Source organism: Parambassis ranga, chromosome 24 (genome assembly GCF_900634625.1).
Source record: "Parambassis ranga chromosome 24, fParRan2.1, whole genome shotgun sequence".
Classification (NCBI taxonomy): domain Eukaryota; kingdom Metazoa; phylum Chordata; class Actinopteri; family Ambassidae; genus Parambassis; species Parambassis ranga.
The window spans coordinates 16,768,936-16,795,963 of NC_041043.1; the positions used below are offsets into that span (position 1 = coordinate 16,768,936).

At 46.0% G+C, this 27,028-nt stretch overlaps 3 protein-coding genes across 3 annotated transcripts; 2 read left to right on the top strand and 1 right to left on the bottom strand.

Moving 5' to 3' along the window:
- The first annotated feature begins 68 nt into the window (after window positions 1-68).
- Window positions 69-4,785, top strand: crnkl1 (crooked neck pre-mRNA splicing factor 1). Its single transcript, XM_028396742.1, has 14 exons — window positions 69-263; window positions 902-1,054; window positions 1,163-1,254; window positions 1,344-1,502; window positions 1,594-1,760; window positions 1,867-2,045; window positions 2,122-2,292; window positions 2,374-2,565; window positions 2,652-2,711; window positions 2,791-2,871; window positions 3,014-3,253; window positions 3,330-3,431; window positions 3,565-3,813; window positions 4,262-4,785. The coding sequence occupies exons 1-14, from the start codon at window positions 216-218 to the stop codon at window positions 4,622-4,624; spliced, it is 2,256 nt and encodes a 751-aa protein (XP_028252543.1). The 5' UTR covers window positions 69-215; the 3' UTR covers window positions 4,625-4,785.
- naa20 (N-alpha-acetyltransferase 20, NatB catalytic subunit) lies at window positions 4,663-7,308 on the bottom strand. The gene is made up of 6 exons (XM_028396743.1): window positions 7,185-7,308; window positions 6,687-6,711; window positions 6,402-6,492; window positions 5,442-5,577; window positions 5,207-5,352; window positions 4,663-5,010 (listed from the first exon to the last, which is right to left on the bottom strand). Exons 1-6 carry the CDS (start codon window positions 7,271-7,273, stop codon window positions 4,925-4,927), a joined length of 573 nt encoding a protein of 190 aa, XP_028252544.1. The 5' UTR covers window positions 7,274-7,308; the 3' UTR covers window positions 4,663-4,924.
- A 327-nt stretch (window positions 7,309-7,635) lies between these two features.
- cd109 (CD109 molecule) lies at window positions 7,636-18,658 on the top strand. The gene is made up of 33 exons (XM_028397969.1): window positions 7,636-7,733; window positions 7,892-8,058; window positions 8,142-8,170; window positions 8,477-8,713; window positions 8,943-9,068; window positions 9,155-9,194; window positions 9,280-9,361; window positions 9,437-9,530; window positions 9,626-9,758; window positions 10,127-10,236; window positions 10,350-10,622; window positions 10,922-11,023; window positions 11,171-11,233; window positions 11,472-11,645; window positions 11,732-11,884; window positions 12,338-12,427; window positions 12,857-12,926; window positions 13,030-13,147; window positions 13,268-13,385; window positions 13,472-13,585; window positions 14,259-14,477; window positions 14,692-14,833; window positions 15,203-15,379; window positions 15,455-15,536; window positions 15,614-15,842; window positions 15,930-16,101; window positions 16,296-16,486; window positions 17,184-17,333; window positions 17,601-17,666; window positions 17,787-17,926; window positions 17,993-18,149; window positions 18,222-18,324; window positions 18,465-18,658. The coding sequence occupies exons 1-33, from the start codon at window positions 7,657-7,659 to the stop codon at window positions 18,656-18,658; spliced, it is 4,392 nt and encodes a 1,463-aa protein (XP_028253770.1). The 5' UTR covers window positions 7,636-7,656.
- The last annotated feature ends 8,370 nt before the right edge of the window (window positions 18,659-27,028 follow it).

Here is a 27,028-nt window from a genome sequence, read left to right on the forward strand (position 1 = left end):
GCTAACCAGCCTCCGTTGCCATAGTAACAGAACACCGGCGGCCTGCAGGGGTTAACGGGAAGTGGCGCAAGGCATTGTGGGTACTGTCATGGTGGCTCTCGTTGGATGGTCACAACAACGCTTCCTTACGTTTCAGCGCCAACGGTTTGTCAGAAGTTAAAAACCCTCGAGTTTGATAAACGTCATCATCTTTGGCTCAACTTGACAGCGTCAAAATGGCGTCGACCGCAGCGGGCAAACAGCGGATACCGAAGGTGGCGAAGGTAAGCTAACGGAAACAACAGCGGCACAACCACGAGCCAGTGGCGGGGCTAGGCTAATGCTACATGTTAGCGCCGAAGTTAGAGAACACTTCTACAGCTTAGCGCCCTTCAAAGTGCTCTTGGTTTGCTTCCGGTCGAGTTAAACGTTAAATTATTACGTGTAAGATGGAGTCAAATGCTCAAAGGGGCGTGAAGTTAGCAAGAACTAGTGGAGCAGTTAATGTCATTTATGACGTTCATGCTACGTTCGGTTCTGTTTCGTCTCTGTAAAAAGTTTCAAACCTACAAAAACTCCTTTGTTTGGTTTAGAAGAAGACACGTACTTTACATTAGAAGCTGTAAACAACTAGCTCTAAAATACTATCAGCCATGATTTGATCATTAAAGCAGGTGCACCTAAAATACACTAATATAACTATTATACTGATATAATACACTAACGATTTGTAATTGTTTTGACTCAAAATTACATCATAAGAAGCGAAATCATTACACTAACAATAATATTAATAATATTAAGGGTTTAATGAGAAGCTAACAGCTGGCCAACAGACACAGGCACATCTGCCACGACGTGTGCATCGCCTGTAAAAAGTCATGACTTAAGACATGGTGCACATGACTTTCTGTTGCTGTAGGTGAAGAACAAAGCTCCTGCAGAGGTTCAGATCACCGCTGAGCAGCTGCTGAGGGAAGCCAAGGAGAGAGAGCTTGAACTTCTACCACCGCCACCGAAACAGAAGATCACCGATAAGGAGGAGCTGAACGATTACAAGCTGAAGAAGAGGAAAGTAAGTGCTCACCGCTCGTTTACCTCTCAGACCTGTGAAGCTGGGATGCTGCGTGTGTGTTAATCAAACAGGGCTTGATGTCAAACTGCGGTCTGTCCTTTCTTTAAGGGGTTTGAGGACAACATCAGGAAGAATCGCACTGTCATCAGTAACTGGATCAAATACGCACAATGGGAGGAAAGCCTGCAGGAGGTCCAGAGGTACTGTAGCTGTGTGGCGGCGTTGTTTGTGTAGAAAGTGTCTCTCTGCTGTAGAATCCACCCAACATGCGCTCCTGGTTCGGTTTCAGAGCTCGTTCCATTTACGAGCGGGCGCTGGACGTCGAGCACCGCAACATCGCTCTGTGGCTGAAGTATGCCGAGATGGAGATGAAGAACCGGCAGGTGAACCACGCCCGCAACATCTGGGACCGAGCCATCACCATCCTGCCGCGAGTGAACCAGTTCTGGTATGACTCGTTTTTTTTGTTATACTGCGTTTATTCTTTCTCTGGGTTTCACTTTAGCTTCTTAATGTTTGCCTGTTGATGCTTGCCACAGGTACAAGTACACCTACATGGAGGAGATGCTGGGGAACGTCCCTGGCTGCCGGCAGGTGTTTGAGCGCTGGATGGAGTGGGAGCCCGAGGAGCAGGCCTGGCACTCCTACATCAACTTTGAGCTGCGCTACAAAGAAGTGGACAAAGCCCGCATTATCTATGAGCGATATATCCTTTGGTTGTTTTAGGAGTCGAGCAGCTGAGTGTGGCGTCACGGTGGATGTCGGATCTTGTATTTTGCTTGTGATGTTAACACTCCTTGACTCCTCTGCACTTGTTATGGTTCATCCCGAAGTGAAAAACTGGATCAAGTACGCTCGCTTTGAAGAGAGGCATGGCTACATTGCGCACAGCAGGAAGGTGTTTGAGCGGGCGGTGGAGTTCTTTGGTGAGGAACATGTGAATGAGAACCTCTTTGTGGCCTTTGCCAGGTTTGAGGAGACGCAGAAAGAGGTGAGAGCAGCCCGGATGGTTTCCCTCTGAACATAAGGCTTTAAAATCTCCATACTCACTGTGTGTTCGTTCACAGTTTGAGCGTGTTCGAGTCATCTATAAGTATGCCTTGGACAGAATCCCAAAACACCAGGCGCAGGAGCTCTTCAAAAACTACACCATGTTTGAGAAGAAGTTTGGAGACCGGAGGGGAATTGAGGACGTCATCGTCAGCAAGCGAAGGTTCCAGTACGAGGAGGAAGTCAAGGTATCAGCTGTGTCTTCTGTCTGGAAATATTTCAATGTCAAATCTGACCAACATTAACCAGAGGGGACTCATTCTATGCAGGCAAACCCACACAACTACGATGCCTGGTTCGATTACCTCCGTCTGGTGGAGAGCGATGCCGACCCCGACACAGTGCGAGAGATTTACGAGAGGGCCATCGCCAACATTCCCCCCATTCAGGAGAAGAGGCACTGGAGACGATACATCTACCTGTGGATCAACTACGCTCTGTACGAGGAGCTGGAGGTCAAGGTTGGTCAACCATCCTCACTTCAACTCAAAGAACTGCAAAGAAGGATCCACGTTATTACAAAACGTTTTTATTCCATCTGTTGCAGGATTCTGAGCGAACCAGGCAGGTTTACCAGGCCTGTTTGGAGCTGATCCCTCACAAGAAGGTACGTTAATACAGTCGGTTATGTGTCTGACTCTTCTTGCTGTTATTACCTGATTACGACGCTCATGTTCTTGTTTCAGTTCACGTTTGCTAAGATTTGGCTGCTCCACGCTCAGTTTGAGATCCGGCAGAAGAACCTGCAGAATGCCAGAAAAATCATGGTAAGACTCGACAGTCTCGCTGCACACATGCTCGCTGTCAGGGTTAGCACACAGACAGGAGTACAGGTGGTGAAAGAGTGTTTTACCACAGGGTCTTACAGCCAGAATAACTCACACACACACACTGATTCTTTTTGCCCAGGGCACAGCGATTGGTAAATGTCCAAAGAACAAACTGCTGAAGGGCTACATTGAGCTGGAGCTGCAGCTCCGAGAGTTTGACCGCTGCAGGAAGCTGTATGAGAAATACCTCGAGTTCAGCCCAGAAAACTGCAGCACCTGGATCAAGTTCGCTGAACTGGAGACCATCCTGGGAGACGTCGACAGAGCCCGCGCCATCTTCGAACTCGCCATCGGGCAGCCGCGGCTGGACATGCCGGAGGTAGCACGTCAGATAATCAGATCACTGTGCAGCGAACTGAGGAGAGGTTGTGATGATCCGTCTGCTGTCCTCACAGGTGCTGTGGAAGTCTTACATTGACTTTGAGATCGAACAGGAAGAGTTTGGAAACACCAGAAACCTTTACAAGAGGCTGCTGCAGCGAACTCAACACGTCAAGGTAAGAGCCGAGTTATTCTGCACCAAATACAACAAATGTATTCCTGAACGCAACACAAGGCAAAAAGAGATCCAGCAAAAATAGAAACACTCACATTAACAGCACTGACGGCTGGCCCTCGTGTTCTGTACAGGTTTGGATCAGCTACGCCAAATTCGAGCTGTCCATCGACAGCCCCGACCGGGTGCAGAAGTGCCGGCAGGTGTTTGAAGAGGCCAACAAGAGCATGAGGAACTGTGAGGAGAAGGAGGAGCGGCTCATGCTGCTGGAGTCCTGGAGGGACTTTGAGAAGGAGTTCGGCGCCGACAGCACTATAGAACGAGTCGGGAAGCTGCTGCCGGAGAAGGTGAAGAAGAGGAGGAAGCTGACGGCCGAAGATGGGGTAAGAACCGTGTGCCAGTGGAACAAGCTGCCTGCTGTTGATCCTTTTACACAGCTTTCACTGTCGTTATTTCCCCACGTAGATTCACTTTTCAATCAGTTACTTGTAGTTTAAGTTGTCCTCAATACTACCCCCCTTTGACACTTGATTTGTTTTGGGTTCTTTGAACCCTGAAACCTGCCACGAGGTCCCTGAATGCATCATATGTGATGAAGAAGCTGAAGTTTTACCACTTTCAGCAAATAAAAACACAAAAATACACAAGATTCTCCAATACACACAAAAGTCTGCACTCCCAGCCCAAAAAGGAGCAATGATTCACAGTAACATGATGAAATGTTTTGGCCGGGGAAGAAAGACTCCAGACACTGTTCGGGGTTCTAATAACAAGGATAAGTGTAGTAATAATCTAGCAGCGTTTGTTAATCATCTCTCTCTCTGCCATCAGTCGGATGCAGGCTGGGAGGAGTACTACGACTACATCTTCCCAGAGGACGCTGCTAACCAGCCTAACCTCAAGCTGCTCGCCATGGCTAAGATGTGGAAGAGGCAGCAGGTATCCGACACAGAGCAGCCTCCAGAAAAAGACGCGGCAGCTGAACAGACGTCGTCGCCATCCTCTAACAAAGCTGCGGCTCCTCCTGAGCAGCAGCCGGAGTCCGACAGAAACAATGTGACTGAAACAGAGCAGGAGAACGTGTACGACGACCGAGACGACAGCAACAGCAGCAGCAGCAGCAGCGAGAGCGGCAGCGACGCCGATGATGATGATGAAGAAAGGAAAAAGAATAGCACGGAAGAGAAAGATTAGATTCAGGTTCAAGGACAAACACCCTCAGTTTTCTACCGTTTGTTTTTTAACAACTTCAGAGCAGTCTTTATTGTGTTTTCTTTGTGTCGTTACAACTCATACTCACTTGTTTTCTTTAGCAGTTCATTGTAAATTTACAGAAAAATAAACTTTGCAAATGATCGGGGCATTTTTTAACAGTGGCTCTCTGAATAAAAACACTGAGCAAATGGGAAGCAGCCTGTGTGACAGTTAAACTATGTACAGCCACCTGAAAGCGTCAGGATGAAGGGAGCCGAGTCAGAGAGCCACCGTCTGCTGTTATTCGATGTCTTCTGGTCTGACGGGGTGGGGCAGTGGGATGATGGACTTCTTCTCTGTGTCTCTGGACAGAGCTTTCCTCATATCTACAGGGACAAGAAGAAAGTCTTTGCTTTATCAGGGGTTTGTTGTGAGTGGACAGCACCCTCTTCTGGTTATTTTAATATCCTACTCAAACCAAGTGCAGCACAGAATCCAGGTTGAACAAAGAGGACTCACTTCCTGTTTCTTTAAAGAAATTGTGCGTGTGTGAAAATATTTGCTGAGGTGTAACGAACTCACCGTACGCGTCTTCATCAGGTTCTCCATTGCTGGCTGAGTAATATTCTATGACTGTCCTGTACACGCTGTAGCCCAGGCGCTTATACATGTTCACCGCCACCTGGTTGGATACTCGCACAAACAGATCCACAAAGAATCCCCCCTTCCTACGAGACAAGGTTTAGCTTTTATGTACTTTACTCTCTGTGCTGTGAAATAAAATATACTCTGGTACAGACTTTACCAAGATACAAACCTCTCTGAGATTTCCTCCAACATCTCCATGAGTTTGGCAGCCAGGCCAAGCCTCCTGAACTCTGGAGCGACAGACAGAGCGGTGACGTGACCGTGCCACTCCTCACGAGCCACAGATCCCTCCGCCTTCCCCATTACTACAATAGAAAGGACACTATTAAAGGTTAGGACTGTCATGATGAGGACGTTCTGACTGACATGAGTTTCTATAAATACAAGTGATACGTGAGAAAAAGGTGTAACTGTATTTTAAACTCAACTTAACTTTATTTATAGAGCACTTTAAAATCAACCTAGTTGGCCAAAGTGCTGTCCACCAATACAAAAGCATATAAAGCATATAAATCACATGAAGAAAAACAATAAAAACATAAAACAGTAAAAGTCAACATCTCAGACTGAGTTAAAAGCCAAAGAGAAAAGGTATGTTTGTGTGTATGATTTAAAAGCTGCAAGAGAGTCAGCCTGCCTAATGTGCAGGGGCAGATTGTTCCATAGTTTGGGGGCAGTGACTGCGAAAGCACGATCACCTCTGGATTTCCTCTTTGTTTTTGGGATTATTAAAAGAGACTGATCTGCCGACCTGAGAGAGCGTGAGGGGAGTGTATGGCTGAAGCAGGTCGGACAGATACTGTGGGCCGAGGCCATTAAGACATTTAAAAACAAATAAAATAATTTTAAAATCATCCTGAAATGCACTGGGAGCCAATGAATGGAAGCTAAAACCGGAGTGATGTGCTCAAATTTTTTGGTACCTGTTAAAAGTCGGGCTGCAGCGTTTTGAATTAATTGAAGACGAGACAGCAGCGTCTGTCTGAGCCCGACATAAAGTGCATTACAGTAGTCAAGTCTACATGAGACAAAGCATGGATTAAAATCTCAAAGTGATGTCTTGATAAAAATGGCTTGACTTTGGTTAGTTGTCGTAAATGATAAAAGCATAAAACAACATCTGACTCACTGTAGCCCATCAGTTCACCACCTGGAGCTTCAGCAACAATGAAGTACTCAGGCCAGTGGGCCAGGTACTGGAGGTAAAACGGGATCCCATACTGGAGGTCAACGATGAAGGAAAAAGACACATTTGTATTTGGCACAATAAAACTATGTGTGTGTAATAATACACTTCTGTTTTAGTCCTCAAGCAAACCAATAAATAATCATATACGAACTGTCCACAAACCCAGAGATTAGTTAAGTATGTAAATACTAGGTAATACTAGTAAATAAAGTAAATGAAGGATACAGTCTCTGTCAGAGGATCCAGGTTTCTGTGGGACAAACACAAACATTAAGTAATCTTTGAATTATTTCACACCTCCTCAGCAACAATTCAAATTATACAATAAAGACACAAACGAAACAATAAGAAGAAAAACATTCGTTTGCCTCCTTTCTGTACAAAAAACATCACACCAGCTGATGTAGCTAGCTAACCACCCAAAAGGCTATTCAGGTAGTTTCTTTACTCAAGTAAGACTTTTACTTGAATGTCATTATTTTCAGAAGATGCTACTGTTAGCATTCGGTTTAAATTGTTGTTAAAAACTGTGTCTTTCTTTAGCACAGTCACTAAATTGTCAGTTGTTTGTCGGTAGCCTGCGGTCCCTCCGGTTAGCATGCTAACACTCCTGCACACAGAACTACCGCCTGTACCGGAGACGTTTTGTCACGTAAACACCGGACAGCCCGTTAACACCGGTAAACAACACCCGCGGGGTTGAAGTCAGCGGGAGTTACTCACATATTGTTAAATTTAAACAGGTCGTCGCAGGTAAACGGTCGGAGTGTTGTCATCCTGGCTCGCTGCTCCGCACAGAGGAAGTGAAACATCCGCTTCTCTAAAAAGGCAACAAGAAAACGAGCGGCGCCCCCTGCCGAACATAACAGGCACTACCTTCCCTTTACATACAGATGAATGGTCATATTTATTTTCTTTTAACGAAAACATTATTTTGTAGCAAATTAAATATATATATATATATATTATATTTATGTTCATGATGGCCTGAAATAAGCAATATATTTTTTTATATATGGTTTTTGAATCACTCCCAGAAATGAAGCCTCCCAGTGGGGATTCAGGTAAACTGACACTTCATCAGGTGATACTGCAGGAGGAGGAGGAGGAGGTGTGGTCCACAGGTATGAGAGGCTCACCGACATCCCGTGCTTCCAGCACAGAGAGAAACTCCGCAGTGGAGCATCGTTCATTCATGCAAATGGAGCTTCTCCAGGTGTGGGGAATCTTCAGCTTCATCGTCCTCACTGCCGCCCAGACGACCACAGACAGGTACAGAAACCATCAGGGTTCCTTATACTGCTTTGTGTCAAATCTTTAATCCACTTTCAGATGCTTTACATGTTGTAGTGCTAAAGTTATATTAAAGTTCTATGAAACCTTGCTCCTTATTTAAATGCATTTCAGTGCTTTACCTCCTCGTTCCTCAGGTCCGACCCTCAGCCCTCATACCTGCTTCTGGCTCCCAAACACCTCCGGCCTGGAGTTCCCACAGCCGTGTCAGTCACCGTTCTAACCTCCTCACCGGTCAGCGTCTCCGTGGACATCATCCATGGCAACCAGACCTTGGCCTCAATCTCAGCTACAGTTAAAAGAGGTACCGGAACATCATCAGTCAAACGTTTGATCGATCATATCTGATCGCAGGTTTAACATGTCTGTCACACTGTCTCTTTAAAGGCTCGACCAGGCTGCTGACGCTGCCTGCAGTGAGTATGATTTACGACTTGTTGTGTGTATTGTTGGTTGAATTGTCTTCTATCAGCACTCCTGCTAAATGAAACCAGAACAAACATCAAACATCAAACAGGGCAGGGAGGAGCCGTGAAACTGATACTTCTCCGCACGATCAGACACAAACTCTGACAGATGTTGAGCAGATTGACGGTTAAAAATCCTCATCTGGACCCCAGCCCGGCGCTCCGACGCCTCGGCTGGCTTCACATCTCTGTCTCAGGCTGACATCGTAAAGAATGCACAAGTCACAGGCGGGTCTCTGCACTGTTTCCCTCTAGATCAATGAGACCAAGTCCACCTACTGGCTCCCCTATAACCTGCAGGTCAAAGGTCGCATTGGTCAAGTCCAGGTTTTTTCAAACTCCACACAGCTACAGTTCGACCCCAAAGTCCTCTCCACCTTCATTCAGACAGACAAACTCATCTACCTGCCCAGGCAGGTGGTGAAGATCAGAGTGGTGTCCATCCACTCTGACGGGAAGCCTTACGACAGCCCGGTGGACATCAGCATCAGAGTGAGTCTGTGATCATACACATGTAATATTTATATTATCGTTACATTTATTTTATGGCCTTTTTTTATCACTGATTATTAAAGACATCATCTCCATACTGGCAGCAATCCTGGATCAGTAATGAGCAGCGTAACCTAACACCACACAGCTGCAGAGTACTCACGCTGACACGTCTTGGAAGTGATCAGTGTTTTGATCAATCTTGTCCTTCTGTTTCTCATTGATCCAGGACCCACGGGGAAACCTGCTCAGGCAGTGGCAGGCTGCAGAGAGCGTGCTCGGCGTCGTGTCCAAAGAGTTTGACCTCTCAGAGAATCCTCCTCTGGGAACATGGACCATCTTCGCCACTGTCGGAGTGAGTCTGCTGCACCTGTTAAACACAGTGACACTCAGAGGCCACCTCACACTGAAAGCCTGTTTATCTGTCTGTCTGCCGTGCAGGACGCTTCCAGCGTGAAGCCTTTCACTGTGGCTCAGTACGGTACGTCTCTGGTTCACGTTACGTCCCCACCTTTCCATACAAAAACAATCAAATCCACTCATCGTGTGTGTTTGTTTGTGTGCAGTGTTGCCAAAGTTCGAGGTTGAGATCAGAGCTCCAGAGGTGTTTTACCATGAGGACACGCTGCAGGGCTCCGTCACCGCAAAGTGAGACCTTCACTCCTCCTCTTTGTCCTGTCTGTGGATACATATGGAAACATTATCCATGGTTTCTGTCTTCAGGTACACGTACGGCAAACCTGTTCAGGGACACGTGAACATAACGTTTATTCATCATTTTCATGGAATTGAAGATGCTTATAATGAAGATATGGAGGTCTGTCATTCAGTGTGATTCAGTTCAGACACAAAATATTTCACATATAAGTAAAATAAGTTGATGCTCAGCTGGTTGAAAATTTGAATTTTTAGATTGACGGCACTGAAGAGTTCTCCTTTGAGCTTCCCGAATACCATCTCAGCAGTAGACCGACCAAAATAATGTTCTATGATGGAAACATGGAGTTTATAACCATCATTGCTCATGTGACGGAACACCTCACAGGTAATGGGTCTACAAACATGTCCCTCCATGGATGCAGCCCCTGATCTGGGATCGTGTTTAGCATCGCAAGTCTAGTCACAAGCATCCTAGCATCCTTAGTCTAGTGACTGTTGGCTCCTTTGTCTAAGCTTACAACTAGCATTCTGGGGCTATTCCATTGCCTTAGAAAGGCACTAGCATCCCTGGGCTAATCGCTAGCATTATTCAGACAATGACAAGCGTCACTCAAAAGGACTAGTCCCAGCAGCACCCCCAGTGTAGTGACACACATCCCTGTGTTGACAGCACATTAACAGTGTTATAGTTACCACAGTGCTAACACACCATGTCTTTGTGATTTAACTGCATGTGAATGTTCGTCCTTTCAGGACTCACATACAGCAGTACAGCAAAGGTGTCTTTGACGAAAACCAGATATAAGGTTTCCTTTGAAGACTATCCCAAAATACTGAGGCCATCTTTAAACTTCACAGCCAGGGTAAGAAACATGTTTCAGATGTCTCTCAGGGACTTAACTGGTTCAGTTTGTGTTTTAGGTTTTGTTTTGTGCTACACAGAATATTTACCGTTTGTGATTTATTGACAATACAGCTGAAAATCTGCACATACAACAACCAGCCGCTGACGCTCGACGATCAGCTTGTTGAAGTGTCGGTGATCCAGCAGAAGCGAACGCCGTGGGGTTTGATAACAAGCATGGGGGAAAACATGGCGGCTGACAGACTGAATGTTTTCGAGTCTTCTACCATGCATCCACTTCCAGAAGAGATGCCTCCCACAGAAATGAAGTTTCCCCTCCCTGCAGATGGCGTCATACCACTCCATGTTGAAATCAGGAATGACACGCAAGTGCTCATCATTGACGTAAGTTACAAAACATACTTCTGACTAAAATATGTTTTGTGAAAATGTTTCTATTTACTGTGTAAATTAGTACAGATGATGAGTCTCGGTATCAATCCATAAATCTGACATATACATTAGTGTGTCATCTGCATAGAAAGAGAACAGGAAAACGGATTTACTCATTCTGGCAGCAAATTTCCTTCATTCTACATTCTAGAGTCACCTAAATGTCATCATTTCAAATAATAAACAATATGAAAATGGTAAATGTCTTACATTGTTTAACACCATGAGATAAACTGTTGTTTTGTGTTCAGGCTTCCTTTAAGGACGGACAAAACACTCTGCAGCTCTTCAGCAGCTACACGTCTCCCAGTCAGGCCTACCTGCAGATTCAGAGACCATCTGCACCTCCAGAGGTAAAACCTGAGGGACACAAGATAAACATGACATCTGTTAAAGATCTGTAGATGTTTGAAGACAATATTAAACATCTCATCATCTTAATGTACAGAAAACTCTGTGAAACCGTGAAACATGTTGGTTTTTAACTGAATATCCTTCAGGTCGGTTCACCCCTCCTGCTGCACGTTAAGAGGAGTTTTCCAGCAAATAATTTCCACTACATGGTAAGACACATATAATAGTAACACACAACTTTACAGTATAAATACAAATACTATCAATATTGTAACTCATGAGTTGTGCCATTTACAGTAACGTCCTGTAATTATCGAGTGTATTTTTGTTTTCCCAGATTCTTTGTGTTTTATTTGGCTGCTCCCTTCTGACTCTAAACCTCGAAGTCAGGTCATTTCGGGCACATTTAATCTCAATATAAATATAAAACAAACAACTTGTGTTCAGGTTAAGTCTAGAGGTCGGCTGGTTTCTGCCGGGACCAGTTCTGGTAATCTGACCCTGATCCCAGAAGTGTCCTGGGCTCCCCTGGCGTGTATCATCGTTTACTGTGTGCTTCCCAACGGAGAGATTGTTAACGACGTGATCCAGCTTCCCATCTCACAGTTTCTAAAAAACAAGGTGACTTAATGCACAGCAAGGGTTAATCGAACCAGCCGTCACTGTGTGATGTGAATCTGACTGACCGACCGTCCTGTGACTGGCAGGTATCTCTTAGCTGGAGCAACACCTCGGTGAGGCCAGCTGAGGACGTCACCCTGAGAGTCGTAGCAGCACAGCCCCGTACACAAGTCTGGATCCTGGTGGTCGACAAGGCAACGCACTGGGCGGGATCCAACAATGACATCAGTGATGAGACGGTGAGGTCCCTGAATCACAGTGAACTTTGACCTCTGAGCTCAGTCCAAATGAACATCTGTGCTAAATTTTTATCAGCAAACGCATGCTTTCCGAAGTTCTTATATTCATATTGCATTCTGGGAACTTCAGGCAGTTCCTGGCATAGAGACATAAAAAGAAGGATGTGGGAATCCTATAGCCCTCCTTCAGTCCCTAGACTCCTCTCCTGGTGAACAGTAGCTGCCTTTCAGCTATGTGTGCACCACCCTTTGCCACCATACATTTCCCGTTATATATCCCCCTGCAGGTACACCTGTGAAAGCCAATCCGGCTCCACACCCCTGTATCAGTTCAGCCCAACTGTTTTATCAGCTCTGTCAGGCTGGTTTCAGACAATAAGTGCTGCTTTTGTGTGTCGCTGTGTGTTTTGTTGGTCTGTAACAGTAGCAGTTCTGCTGGTGTTGTTTTCACAGGTGCTGAAGGCGCTGCAGGAGTTTGGCGGCTCGAAGGCCGACGCCCACAGTGACATGCTGAGAATGGGAGATCCACACTCGGTGTTCGAGGTCAGTCCTCAGAAACGCATGTCAGCTCTTACGGGAAAGTATTCAGCTGAACTCAGAAGTCCTGCTGTCAGCCTGTTTCTGTTTGTCATCATGTTTGCCTGGAATTAAACAGACTGTCCACCTATAAGATGAGATTAAATAAGAGAGACAGGAAATACTGAAAATCTGACAATTGTGTATTTAACAAAACAGACTGTGTATAGTTATAATAAGGATCATTTAGGACCGGGCTACACAATTTTGAACAGCCAGTAAACTCATAGTAAACTCGTCACACTTGTACATGAGGTGGGCTATTCTACATGATCCACATAAGGCCGAGGAGGAGCTTCTTGTGGATTTTACATTTCAGATATCAGCACAGGGCAACAGTCTGGAAAGAAAATCACACACTGACCTTTCCTTACTGATCAATAACTTTCTGTGCAGGCATGTGATGTTGTGACATTGACTGACGCCAGTTTACACGAGCTGAGGCAGTCTCTGGCTCCTATGCTTCGTAAGTGTTACACTTACAGCTTCTTAGTCACTTACGTTTTGAGAGTGATTTACTCAGCACGTGAGGCAAATGTAACTGACACTGACACTCCTCGTCTAAACAGCAGGGGAGGGAATATTTCAATTAGCCCAGACAGACGGCCAACCTGTGGCACAGCAACAGGAGCCGCACGAGCGCAGGAACTTTCCCGAGACCTGGATCTGGATGGATACCAACACAGGGTGACGCATCACTAACATCAGACTGTACATCTCAGATACTGAGGCGTGAAGATCTCTGAGAGTAAACTGAACTGGTGAAAAACTGTGAGGTGGTCATTTTTATCTTTTTTTTTTTCGCAGCAATTCACAGACAGTGGAGATTCCTCTGACTGTACCAGACAGCATCACAAGATGGACGGCCACTGCCTTTGTCATGTCGGAGGAGCTGGGCCTGGGCATTGTGGAGCAACCAGCAGAGGTCTTTCCATCACTCCTCCTCCTACAGTTATTCAGTGTGTGTGGACTTCAGTCTGTCACAGTGGTTTCTGTGTGACCTTCCTGCAGCTCACAGTGTTCCAGGATTTCTTCCTATCCTTGAATCTACCGGCCTACATCATCCGAGGGGAGGAGCTGGTGTTGGAGATCATTCTGTTCAACTACGAGACACAGGGACAGATGGTCAGTCTGCTTCACCTCACACATGCTGTAGCAGAGGAGTGGTGGAGCCTCTAGTGGACAAACCCTGGAAGTGTTCAAATAAAAATCTATTATTCAGGTTGTTTGCCTGATGTAAACATTTATGAAGACCAACACAGTCCAGAAACAAGGATGGCATTCACAGCCTTCCGTTACCCAGAATGCCTTGCTCCATGTCTGACTTTAGCATCGTTTCTGCGTACGAACTTTCACAACACACTTTCTTAAAATAATCGTTCTAATCTTCGGCAACAAGCTTCTCCACCTTTTTCTCAGGTACCTCAAGCAAGCTCTTACATGCACTCATTCACACAGCCACAAGGGGGCGCATGACTACAAAACAGCAGTCAGTTCAGTTAAATCAGCAGACATCAGTAAAAGTTGGCTGATGTTAGTCTGTGTGTTATTCTAGGAGTACTGTAAATGTCAGAGTGTACCAGAACACGGCTGGTGTTTGATTACAGGCAGGCTGAACGTGGCTCACAGGGTCAGTGGGGTGTTGTTGGCTTCAGGTTGCTGTAATCTTTTGTGTTTTGTTGTCAGGACATGATACAAACTTTAGTCCTTTAGCTCCATCAAACCTGCCTCCATTGTTTCACTCTTTGTGTGGCTGGTAAACGTGATCTGGGCGGACTCTCCCTGTTTTTGTCGTCAGGTCACTGTGATTGTGGCACAAAGTGACACCTTTGAGTTCGTCTTCCCGGACGACCAGGAGCTGTCTGCGTCCAGCGTTCGGCAGGTTTATGTGAGGAGCGAGAGCGCGGCGACCGTCCTCGTCCCCATCAGGCCTCTCGTCCTCGGAGATGTCCCCATCTCTGTGAAGGCCACATCATCTTCAACGTCCGACTCTGTTCACACAACAGTGCTCGTCAAGGTGAAACAATCACACAGAAACTTTAATAAAGTCAGAGCGTCTGCCAAAGTGTTCATCAGAGCATCTGCCAACCTGCTGCAGCTAGAGAACAAACAACAAACACTCAGAGGAAGCATCTGCTGTAACACAGGAAATCTTGATCTGGTTTCACTGCCCTGTTTTTCCCAGAAAAATTACTCACGGCGTCTGTTTGGGTCCACGTTTTTCACTGCAGGCCGAAGGACTGGAGCAGTCGTTCTCCGCCTCGCTGCTGTTTGAGCTTTCTCAGTCTGAGCCGAGCCTTTCCAGAAACATCACCTTCACCTTCCCGCCAGATGTTGTGGAGGGCAGCGAGAGAGCTGTGGTGACGGCCGTTGGTATGTAAACACACCGAGAGGAAAAACCTTGACTGGCTTCACTGGAAACAGATTCATCCAAGGCCTGATGGAGGAGACAGAACAAGATTCACTGAATGTACAGTAAACAAAGCACATAAGTCAGTCTATGAGTCAGTGACACTGATGCTGCATCACAGAAACCCTTCATCGTTTGTAATCATGACACCAGCTGAGGATGAACATTTACAGCTGCAGGGATGCTTTAAAGCAACTGTGGAGTTTGTGGAGGAGCGCCACCTGGTGGAATCTAAAGTTGTGCATTCACACTTGGCGCTACATATAAGTTCCAAATATCTAAAAGATTAGGGAAGTGATGCCATCATTTGTCTGGTTTCCATGGTGATGCAGGTGACATCCTGGGCCCGTCCATCAGTGGTCTGGACTCTCTGATACAGATGCCTTACGGCTGCGGCGAACAGAACATGATCAACTTTGCTCCAAACATCTACGTCCTCCAGTACCTGACCGCCACCGGCCAGGCAGACCAGGGCGCCACCGACCGCGCCATGGAGCACATGCTGATGGGTAACAGCAGACGCAGCAGGTCCACCTTCACACTCAGCTTTTCTTTGTTCATACCGTTGTTTTGACTTCCACCAGGTTACGAACGCGAGCTGTCCTTTCAGAGAGCAGACGGTTCCTTCAGTGCATTTGGAGACCAGGACTCGTCTGGGAGCAGCTGGTGTGTTTGGAGACGTTTCTGTCAGTATAATAAAGGAACGGGCTCTCAGCGACATGCTGTCTCTCCGTCTGTCTCAGGCTCACTGCGTTCGTGCTGAGGTGTTTCGGTCAGGCGAAGCCCTTCATCAGCATTGACCCCCACGTCCTCTACAGCGCAGCAGTCTGGATCACCAACCAGCAGGGGGCAGACGGGAGGTTCGAGGAGCCTGGCAGGGTCATCCACACGGAGCTCCAAGGAGGCCTGGACGGGCCTGTCTCCCTCACAGCCTACGTCCTCATCGGTCTACTGGAAGACAGCGCCATCAGGGTGAGACCCCAAGAAATGGATGTAAAGAGTCCGCTGAGTGAAAGTACCAACATCTGACATGCTGCTGCCCTGACCCTTGTCTGTCAGGCTCAGTTTGACAGCCAGGTGTCTGCTGCCCTGATGTACCTGGAGACCCAACAGGCTCTGGGTGTCTCCAGCAACTACAGCCTCAGTCTGCTCACCTACGCTCTGGCTCTGGCAGGGAGGTCCAGCGCCGAAGTGGCCCTCAACACTTTGATTGGACGAGCTAAGATGGAAGGTACGACAGCAGCTCTGTGCGCATTTTCAAAGAACAGTCCGGAAACATGTATTCTGAAAGTTATAAAGATTTAACCCTCTGAACCCCTCAGGTAGCTTGTGTAAATCTAAATTACTGCTGGTACATGTGAGTCAATCATTATGTATCTATGCTGTGAAGCTCCTGGACATTTGCTGTCTCTCCTCTATGAGCAGACGGCGTGCCGGTGTGGTCCTCTCCGGATGGCGGCCTGTCGTCGTCCTGGCAGCCTCGTTCCGCAGACATCGAGATGGCGTCCTACGTGCTGCTGTCTCTGCACAAGCTGGACAGGGTGTCAGAGGGCCTGGGCCTCATGAAGTGGCTCAGCCGGCAGAGGAACCACAATGGAGGATTTGGCAGCACTCAGGTTGAAACACACCCATGTGATCTCAGATGAAATAATCTTAGTAGTAAAGATATCGGTTTGGTCTGGATGAGGGTGGAGGGATCCTGCTTCTACAGTTTATAGCTAATTGGTCACTTTTAATAGATTTTAAATGTTTTATGAGCACCATAATCACACGATGAGTTCATCTCAAAGCGCAGAATGAAGCCAGAAAACCAAAAGTTAATATTTCCTGTGTGTGTGCGTATCAAAGCCCGATAGATGTGAGTAATGTGAGGCACACAGCAGCTCCAGAAACTATTAAAAACACATCAGTGAGTCACACAGCTGACAAGTTCCCTCATTACACACCACAGCTGCCACCAGGACACCAAATAAATTCAATGAGCACTTTCAGCCTATTTGTTAAAAGGCGTGTGCCTTCAGAATAGGGTTAGAGCTAATCCCAGCTGTCAGTGGGCAAAAGGTGGGGTTCACCCTGGACAGGTCTCCAGTCAATCACAGGGATCACAGACAGCATGCAGATGCAAAAACACATTTCCCTCCGCCATTTACAACAACGAGTCTGAGCATGCTCACATTTCCACAAACATGCATGACACATGGGAAACACAGATGCAGTCCACACACACACACACAAAGCTGAAGTCCATCAGCGGCTCAGCTGTAACAGAATATGTTGGAGACAGATTGGTGTTTGACTCTTGTCTCCTCTCAGGACACGGTCGTGGCTCTGCAGGCTTTGTCCACGCTGGCGGCTCACAGCGGGGCTCGTGACACCGCTGTCAACATTACAGTAAGAGCTGCGACCACTGTCGCCTCCTTCCGCATCCACCAGGAGAACCACCTGCTCCACCAGAGCAAGCAGGTACACAGAGCGGTGTGTGTGTGTGTGTGAGTCAGATATATGCTGCTGATTAAAGACTGTAAACAACCCGCAAGTTCACAGAGCGGGGAGAGCTGTTTACTTCCAGTATGTTTGAACACTGATGATTTAACTGACTCCAAAATTCAAAATCACATAAAAATGAAAGTTTTTTTTAAAATGTTTGGGTGGTGTTTCCAATCATCTAACTAAGATGGTGCGTATCAACAGTGACTATAACAAAAAGCTGTTGGTTGTTGTTCATCTCAGATTGACCCAGAGAAGGAGCTGAACCTCCAGGTGACAGCACAGGGCCGTGGTCTCGCCCTGGTTCAGGTATCTGAACAGAAACATTCACACTTAGCTGTACAAAAACTCCTCTGCAGCGCCCCCTGGTGTCTGTGAAGCACTCCGCTGTTCGTTCCTTCAGTCTGAGTCCTTCCTCTCCCCCCTCAGCTGAACGTGTTTTACAACATCAGGAACGAGGCGCTGACGAGGAGGCGCCGACATGCCGGCGAACGCGAGGCCTTTGAGCTGCACGTGGAGCTGTTTGACCATGAAACGGAGGACCAGGTGGACCTGTCCATCTGCAGCAGGTGAGCAGCTTCTTCACACGTTCTTCTTACAGTGTCTGACTTTTTAAACATGGTGGCGTTCTGCAGTCTGTCACAGGGTCTGGGCCTGAACGCCACGGGGATGGCCATCATGGAGGTGGGCCTGCTGAGCGGCTTCAGCCTGTCGCCGGACGGTGTCCCCACCGACAGGGTCGTGAGGAAAGTGGAGACGCCGCCGGGAAAAGTGGTCCTGTACCTGGACTCTGTGAGCATCACCAAATCACACGGAGTGTTACAGCTGTGTGTCTGTGTGACTGAACTGTGTCTGTGTTTCCAGGTGACCACAGAGGAGGGGTGTCTGCTGGTCCCTCTGGTCATGGAACACAAAGTCGCCAAAGTCCAGGAAGCAACTGTTGTCATCTACGATTACTACGAACCAAGTAAGATACTCAGGCTGCTGCTCCTGCACTGCTGAAGACAAACACACAAATAAACACCATGGAGGTCTGAGGCTGCCAAATACATTTAAAAAAAAACAGTGTTGACCCGTGCTGACCTTTGACCCTGCGCCTCCCTGCAGGGCGGCGGACTGTCGGGACGTATAGATCGCAGTGGAGGAGCGACATGCCCACCTGCTCCTTCTGTGGCAGCGACTGCAGTCAGTGCCGTGGAAACACGGACGCTTCTGAGGCCATCGTGGCGTCGCACAGCTGCCGCCACTTCCTGCTGACTACTCTGCTCCTCCTCCTCCTCCTCCTCCTCTTCATCATGTGAACAGGACAAAATAAAAGCTAGTTCAGCTTTCGGTGTATGGGTGTGTCAGGTTTTGTTCAGGGGCAGCTGTGTTCACATGCAGTGACACGTTTTATATGAATATGAATGCTGTGTACTGTAGATTCATGACTTCTGTGTGATGCTAAAATGCTTTCCTGCTAAATTATCCAAACTTCTGGCCGCTACATTATCTGGCTTGTTGTTTGTAAATCGTCAGCTAACTTTATGAGATGCAGTGTGGCTAAGTTACAGCTAGCTAACCTTAGCCTCCATGCTGGCTGCACCGTGTGGCACATCTGGTTGCTAAATTCTTTGGTAATTACTAGCTGGCTAAGTTTAGATTACTCTCTTCTGTCAAAAGCAAAATTTCCACAATAAAACGTTATCTGTCAAACTCTGTTATACCAAACCAAACAGGTCCTGTTACCCAACAGGAAGTGGTGTAATGTCATGAAGAGGCATTTTCACAACAATAAACATATTTTTTGAGGAAAAATGAAAAATGTTCTCGTCCTCTGCTGCAGAAAACACACATGACACACATACTACCCAGCATATGCATACACCAGGTGTTTTAGGTGTTTTCCCCCTGCTACATAAACACCAGCTGGCCTCTTGGGATAAAACATTAATTGTGAGTTTATTCTGTGTCCGGTGGAAATCCAGCTGAAGTTCAAAGAGACCAGACTGATTCTTTGTATAGAACAGAAAGAAATGCTGGCTGGACAGGCTAGGAGTGGACTGTTTTATGTCTCTCACTGTGATCTGATTAAATGCATAAGAGGGAAATAACCTCTTCTCACCTGCAGTACAAAAAGACCGTTATATCCTCATGTGAGCCGAGTCTGTCCTCTGGTCCCCGTTCAGGCTCTCTGTGCTCCCTGGATGTTTACAGCCAGCTGTGAGAACAGAAGTCCTCCTGTGATTAATCAGTGACAGAAAATGAAACAATCTGTTTGAAGGATTTACTCCGGCAGAGTCGCTTCAATCAAACTGTGACCGTGACAAGACCGAACACAAGCAGGAGCATGAGCAGCACTCAGAGGCCTGCCATAAATCTGCACACTGAAGCAGGGATACTACCTGATCTTACAGCTCCACAATAAATCCCCACGACAATCAAAGTGATGGAGGCATAAACATTAACGGGGAACTTCAAAGCTCCTGAGATGATGGACGGCTTGAATGGTGAGTCGAGCTGAGAACATTTGACCCGTGTGGATGTGAGAAGCAGGTGGGATGGATGCGGCCAGCACTTACCTGCTCTCTGGATTTTTATGGCCTCAGATGTTTCGCCTTATTACTGCTGACCTTCTCTGGAGAGGAGCCCTGCGGTCACATACGTTATCAGACAATCTGTGGCCTGTACAGTAGCTTATACTGAAAATATTGAGCCATTATCTATTAATTATAATTATATTAAAAGGTTAAAAGACTTTCTATAGCTTGTTTTAAAGTGTCAGGAAGTCATTTTTGACCACCAGAGGGTAGTAGAGTTCAAGAAAATTCAGCTAAGAACACTTTATAATTGTACAGTTCTCGTGAGCAGTCGGCGCTGCATGTTTAAAGGTGACAAAAAAAAGATACAAGAGAAGAAGAAGCAGCAGGTGATGGTCCAAACAGTCGCAGCGCAGAAGGAAACAGTTGAAACTACATGTAAGGACATGCGGCTAACTACTGTTTCACTTTAGTTTAGTAACGTAAATGCCGTTAACATGTCCTTAGCTGATGTAATTTGCTAGCCAGCTCTTGCCTGTCAGTACAACTGCTAAAGGACTGATGCTGAGTACTATTATAGGAAATGCAGTCATTTTTACTACTTACATAGATTAAGATTAAGACCTTTATTTATGGCTCAGGTGACAGTGTCGGTCCATGGCATGGATTTATATATTTAGATAAATATATAGATAAATTGTCCTTATTTGTCTAGTTGATTGACAGGGGAGAGGTAAAATGGAGAGGACGAGGAGGAGGAGAGGTGAGATCAGATTCAGCCATCGGATGCTACAGGGTGTATTTTGTTCTGAGTGAACTGATTCAAAGCTTTGAAAACGGCTGACCCAATGGTGGAAAAACAAAGAAAAAAGGCCCATCTTAATCCTTAGATGAGAAAGTTTGGATCACAACAACAGGTTGAAAGGTGGCTCAGCTCTTAGACTAGAGTATCAGAACATAAACACAACCAGAAAGGCAAAATATCTCCTCCTCCAAACACACCAGTGCATCATCTGTTGGAGAGCAGTGCTGTACCACGTGCACCGGCCGTTCTTTGGCCCTGCCCTGCATACCACTCTGCTCATTCTCATGGACATCAAACGCTGCAAGATGTCACAATCACACAAGCACCGCCGCTTCCACATTTCAGGAGAGCGAAGGCAATGAGTCATTGAAACGAGCAGCTGCAGCCATCTGGGTTCGATCAGCAGCCGGAGCAGAGAGGTTGTTTCTATTGGACAAAAATGTGATGCTGCCTCACACACTCCTCTGAAGAGTTTCAGGTCCCAGTCAGAGGACAGAGCAGTAGGTAGATGTGGGTTTGTCTTGGTACTGACATGATGAGGATGTATTAAAACTTCATAATGCTTTAATTGACATTAAACTTTAGTTCACATCAAATTGCATTAAAGTAGTACATGGAGTTGACTGCCATCCATCCATCCATCTTCACATCGCTTATCTGGGGTTGTGGGGGCAGCAGACTTCCCTCTAACCGGACACTTCTTCCAGTTCCACCACAGTGGACCGGTACATCGACCACGTTACTGCAGATGCTGCACCAATCCGCCTATCAATCTCCTGATCCGTCCTTCCCTCACTCGTGAGCGAGACCCTAAGATACACAAAGCATAGAATCCAATAACAAAGCACTACTTGGGTTCAGAACAGGGAGGCCGTTTGTCCCAATCACGCTCCAACAAAACTCCAACACAGGGCAGAGCTGGAGAGCTATAAGCAAGCAAGAGAGTGCACAGCTTGGCCTCTGGGTTCCAGAGCTCAAGCTGTGCATAGTGGCAAGCCCAACTATCTCTATTCGGTACCGCTCGGCCTCCCACACAAGCTCAGGCCCCCTGGCTCCAGGGACGTTGTTTTGCTCCATAAGGGATTTTTGAACCGCTCTTGGTCTGACCCACCACCTAGGACCTGTTTGCATTGGGAGACCCTGATAGGGGCATTAACCCCCCAACAACATAGCTCCTAGGATCATCCGGGCACTCAAAGCCCTCCACCACGGTGAGGTTCAGTCAGAAGGTGGCAGTTCAACGCACCCATTAAAATGAGAGAAGAATCAGAGAACTCACACACATCTGTGTGTAGAACACCCAGCAAAGTATAATCAAAAAAGAGAAAACACCAGTTGAAAGCCTGCAGAATTTCTGTCACGTGAGTGAATCCTGGCTTCCTGGTTGTGCTGATGAGTGCAGATTTTTGATGCAAAGACCATATAAAATGTTAAAGTCTGTGATTCTTTTTGTTTTTACAGTTTCTGGCTGTGAGGAATGATGTAATTTTGGTGACCAATGTTTTTAACTTCTGCTGGTAGGTTGGCTCAGAAGATGCTGGTATGATTGTAACTATGAGTATGAGATGAACTGCAGGGTGCCAAAGATGACATACTACACTGTCTGATTTCATTCTCAGATGAGCACTGACACAGGAATGAAATCCTTTCCCTGTTCTCAGTTTAACCAGTAGGTGGCAGGATTGTCTAAGTTAAACAACAACAACACACACACCACACACACATACAAAAAACCTGGTTTGAACTCCTTCAAAATGCAACTTTCCATGACACAAAGGTAACAACGGGAAACTTTTTATAGAGCCTTTCACATGAGCTGCGTAAGTCGAGGCTGTGTGAGCGTCGAGCCTCTCTGGCTGCCACCGTTAATGGGAGGCAGATGGACCTGGCCAGAGACGCTACAGACTAATGAGGGAAATATGGAATCAGTGGAGGTTTCACACAAGCAGGCAGACAGGATGTTGATTGTATATTTTGCTCTGTCACTGTCAAACCCAGAGGGGGAGATCAGATGGAGTTATTCTGCTCAGAGCGATGCAGAGTGACACACAGAGAAACACTCACAACAGATCAGCGGGTACCACCCGGGTGATCATTCTTCTGTGAAACACTCCAAGTCTGTGATTTATACTATTTAAGTGTGTATTACCAAGAAGAACCGTCCACGAGTTTATACCGATCTTGCCTTTTTACAGCCTGCTGAATGCAGATTTATTCATTCAAGAGGCAGAACTCCATGAAGTGGCCCCCAGAGACGATGAGGTCAAAGCTGAGTTACACAATCCTGCAACTTCACATTAGTGACAAGGACGACAGCACCCGCAGTGTGTAGCAGAGTCAGACCAAACTCTGCTGATCAATAGTGCAAAACTGGCCAACAAACATCTGCATCTGGAGGTCGGAGAGGAATGAAAACGTCAGACACTGAGCTCCCATGTCACCTCCATGGTGACAGCCGTAGTCAGAGGCCTCTTGTTTACGGGCTGTTAGTCTGAGAGTATGTGCCGACTTTTATCTGCTATCATGCCTTCCCTTTTACACATGACATCTTAAGAACATGCTGATGGAATTGTCTCTTGGTACAAACATCGTCTCAGACTAGAGGGCAATATGATGCGAATTTGGTGGTCAGTCGTTACAATTTAAGGTCACTGTGCCATCCGACATTATATATCAGAAACGTACGTTCATACTTAAAGTTTGGACAGGCAGGGCAGAGATAGCGTAGGGTAGCTTAAATTATATACACCGGCAGCCCATCAGCTACAGGGTAGAAAACATCACATCCAGAAACTGAGCTAGAAGAGCCATTAGCTGGCTCAGTATGTAATGAGTATCTAAATCAACAGTACTGTGGAGAGAAGGTTTTTACAGTTGGCTCATACCTTGAGGGATTTAGCAACACTGCACTGCTGATGCAAGTCTGACCTTGTTTATCATCTCCCTAACTGACAGCAGAAAACTGTCAGGCCAAGTTTTCACTGATGATCAGTCCAGCTGACAGTTATGTTTGTAAGAGTTGGCCTCGTGTTTAAGGGTAAACCTGTAACCTCAGACACCCCGAGTGGCTCTTTAAGCTTGGACTCCTGTTTCAGCCAACAGAAGTCATCATAGAGAGGACCAGCAGATCATTTTGTGGCAGCAGTTTGAATCGGGTGTGTTTGTTTTCTTTGGTCAGAACCAGCAGTGTGTTTGGGGACCTTAGTGTTCCACACTGACCAATTAGAAGCTGTAAGTCAGAGTCGCGTTTCATTCACTGCGCACGTCATCCTGTTCGTTGGTTTGGTTCAGTCAAAGCCAACTTTAGTCCTTCTTAGATCATAAGCTCTGACTGTGGATGGACCAGAAATCCCACACACATGACTCAAAGGCAGATTGTTGCAGAATCTGAAGTAATGAAGTCATGCGGGCCAATTGATCTGTACGGCAATCCACAGCTGCGACTGTGAATTTCTTTATTACCTTTCATACAGTCTATAAATGGAAACCGTATATTACGAAAATTAATTTTTCTGGACTTTAAACTACCAGAACAAGACTGAATGAGAAACTGGACTCAAGGATCGTTTCTTTGAAGATGTTTCGCCACTAGCCCGAGTGGTAGGGGAACTGAAGAAGCTGCTTAATTCCTTGAGTCTAGTTTCCTCAGTTTAAACTCTTGAAAATGACTATGACCTGGATGAATGAGAGCATCCACGGATAAATTCAAACATTCGATTTAGCTTATCCATTTAAAGGAGCTGTATGCTTGTAGCACAGACAGCTTGACAGCTGTATGCTAGGAATTTGCTTCCAATTTTTGTGGCACCTTAACTATTTAACGAACAATAGAACACACAGCTGTTGGTATCAAGAGAACGTGTGCTTGTTTAAATAAACTGTCTCATCTTCAGGTCAGGCTCCGTTTAGTTAAAGTAGCAAGTATTTAATCAAATGAACAAAACATTAATAATTAGCAAGGAAGACTAGCATGGTAGGAGCTCAATTAGCAAGCGTCGGTTGTCAGTGTTTTACAGTTAAAACGCGTCATAGCTATATTGAATAAAGTTCGGCTGTCTTTAACTTTTTTTAGTTGCTGTAGTCACTCTACCTGTAGAAAGATATTGACTTCCAACGGTTTTACAGCTTTAGTGTACTCTTGGTGTGAACGCAGGATTAGAATAATAATTATTATCATGGTGGACTCTGAATGCAGATAAAAAATCTCTCCTGAAGGTTGAGTGAATACGATTCCGCATGGTGTATTGAACATATAAAGCAGTTTGACTGTCTGAAAATCTGTGGATAAATCCCATTAAAGCGTGACGACACAGGATTTATCGGTTTTCCTGGCAGCTCCTCAGTAACTAAACAGCCAATTATCAGTGTTTCCTGCATGTAAACGGTTTTGCATTAACTGTAGCATGAAGTGAAAACTGCTGTGTAAAAACTTGGCTGAGCCTGTAATCACAGCAGAGTCTTAATACTTCACTGTTTATGTCACAGGGATGTAAAGTGTGCCTCATAACTACAATGCTTCATGTTTCCCGAGAACATGTGACCAAAGAGCACAGAGCTCCCGTCAGGATGGAGAGCATGAAGTGGTTTAATGTGCTGCAGCTCAGATGACATTTAGAAAGCTCAGGCTGGTTGGAAGGAGAGTCACTTGGCAACTGGAATTGATTGCATTGAGTTAGATGAGTGCTGAGGATCCATTCATTTTCATTCTGCAGTGGTTGCTCCACCTGCCAGACTGGCTGCTAGTTAGTTTGTTTAACCGTAACTTTTTTTCAGTGGATTTTAAGGGGGCGTAGTGTGTCTCTTGACAATTCCATTTTCTTTATTGACTTTGTTGAGATTTTGCCGGGCTGTAGTGGGTGGGCAGAAGGAACACGGACGTGGACACAAAAGGCTTGGACTGAGTGACTTTTTGGAGCCACCATTACGTAGAAACTAGTGTAACTGCAGTTTTTTTTCAGCTCCTGGAGGTTGTCTTTCAGATTTAAATCACAAAACAGCACATCAATTATTATTGTGCTTTCTTATATTTTAGGTACAAATATGCAGCCCGTAACAGAGTAGCTCCATACTGACCTGATATTTCTGCTCTACATTCGCAGGCAGCTGTGTCTGTTTACATACAGATAGATGTAAAGAGGCTCTGCATTAAATTTATAATAAATGTGTATTTGCAATGAGGTCACCGTTGAGTGCATATTCAGTAAGTACCACAGCTTATGCTCCATTATTTTTTGGCTACAGGAATTATCCAATGAAAGTGGCTGATACCCAAAAATAAATCAAACAGAAAACATTTGTCAACATTACAGTAAATTATAGCTACATCTTAACACGGACTTTCTCCTGGAAAGAATTCACACATGACAGCTATTGAGAGATTTAATGACTAGCACATGTTGGCAATTTGCAAATTTACGATTTTACAGTCCAGTGGAAGAGTAAAGGTGATTTTCTTTAAACAAAATGTTGAGAATACGTGAGCAAAGTCACTCAGACTCCAGCAGCCAGCAGCACATATACTGCTGGGTTATTTATGGGGCATTTTGAAGGACGGGGCCTGGCGTTTGAACGACACCTGGCAAAGTGTGCAGACAGGCTGCAGTACGTTATCCCCCTCCATGTGAAGAAGGGTGGTTTATCATCCATGTCTGTTAGGTCTACTGGAACAAAATGCAGCGTTATATGCTTTTTTTATTGGAGGACTTCTTTGCTTATTGTTTGTTGCCCCAGTATTGGCATATTTTAGTGCATATGGTAGATTTCTAGGTTTCTATGTGGTACAGATCAATTCCTCAATTCAAGATCAAGCATCCTGAAGGAAGTCTTGACCGTTGGGCAGGTTCTCGGTTCTAGCCATTGACAGTAAAAACTATGGACAGAGCTTCCGTGAAGAGCCGACCGCCGCCATGATGGCAGCACCACAGTCCATCAAAACTCCAAATATGGACAAAGAAGGGGAGCACAAGTGGAGTTGAGGAGGTTGGGCGATTGCGGAGGCAGGAAACTCGCACTGTGGTACTGCAACTGTCTGTCACTCAAAGCAGTAACACCCATAATTATGCATAATTTTACGTCTGAATATAATCAAAACGAGTGAGTTATCAAAACAATTCACCCCCATGTATAATTGACACTAGAAGAGAACCTATCATTTCGAGACCAGAATGTTTTTTTTTTTGTACCAAGCTGTAAACATGTTCATTTCTGCTTTTAACGTGGGAGTCTATTGGAAATGACTCGCTTCTAGAGCCAGCGGCTGCGGCGTGAACTAAACGTTTTGACACTTCCGCATGGGCTTCGGGTCTGAGCCCCGGAGGTTGCCGCTTGGCTCTAGTCCAAAAAACAAG

Excerpts from the sequence above, each read along its gene's own strand:
- cd109 (XM_028397969.1), top strand. The coding sequence starts at position 7,657 with ATGCAAATGGAGCTTCTCCAGGTGTGGGGAATCTTCAGCTTCATCGTC. Across the intron at positions 12,927-13,029 it reads GTCTCTGGCTCCTATGCTTC|CAGGGGAGGGAATATTTCAA; the intron begins GTAAGTGTTACA and ends TCGTCTAAACAG. Across the intron at positions 15,537-15,613 it reads GACTCGTCTGGGAGCAGCTG|GCTCACTGCGTTCGTGCTGA; the intron begins GTGTGTTTGGAG and ends CGTCTGTCTCAG.
- naa20 (XM_028396743.1), bottom strand. The coding sequence starts at position 7,273 with ATGTTTCACTTCCTCTGTGCGGAGCAGCGAGCCAGGATGACAACACTC. Across the intron at positions 6,712-7,184 it reads CTGTTTAAATTTAACAATAT|AAACCTGGATCCTCTGACAG; the intron begins GTGAGTAACTCC and ends TTTGTCCCACAG. Across the intron at positions 6,493-6,686 it reads TGGATCCTCTGACAGAGACT|TATGGGATCCCGTTTTACCT; the intron begins GTATCCTTCATT and ends GTTGACCTCCAG.
- crnkl1 (XM_028396742.1), top strand. The coding sequence starts at position 216 with ATGGCGTCGACCGCAGCGGGCAAACAGCGGATACCGAAGGTGGCGAAG. Across the intron at positions 1,503-1,593 it reads CCGCGAGTGAACCAGTTCTG|GTACAAGTACACCTACATGG; the intron begins GTATGACTCGTT and ends TGCTTGCCACAG. Across the intron at positions 2,712-2,790 it reads AGCTGATCCCTCACAAGAAG|TTCACGTTTGCTAAGATTTG; the intron begins GTACGTTAATAC and ends TTCTTGTTTCAG.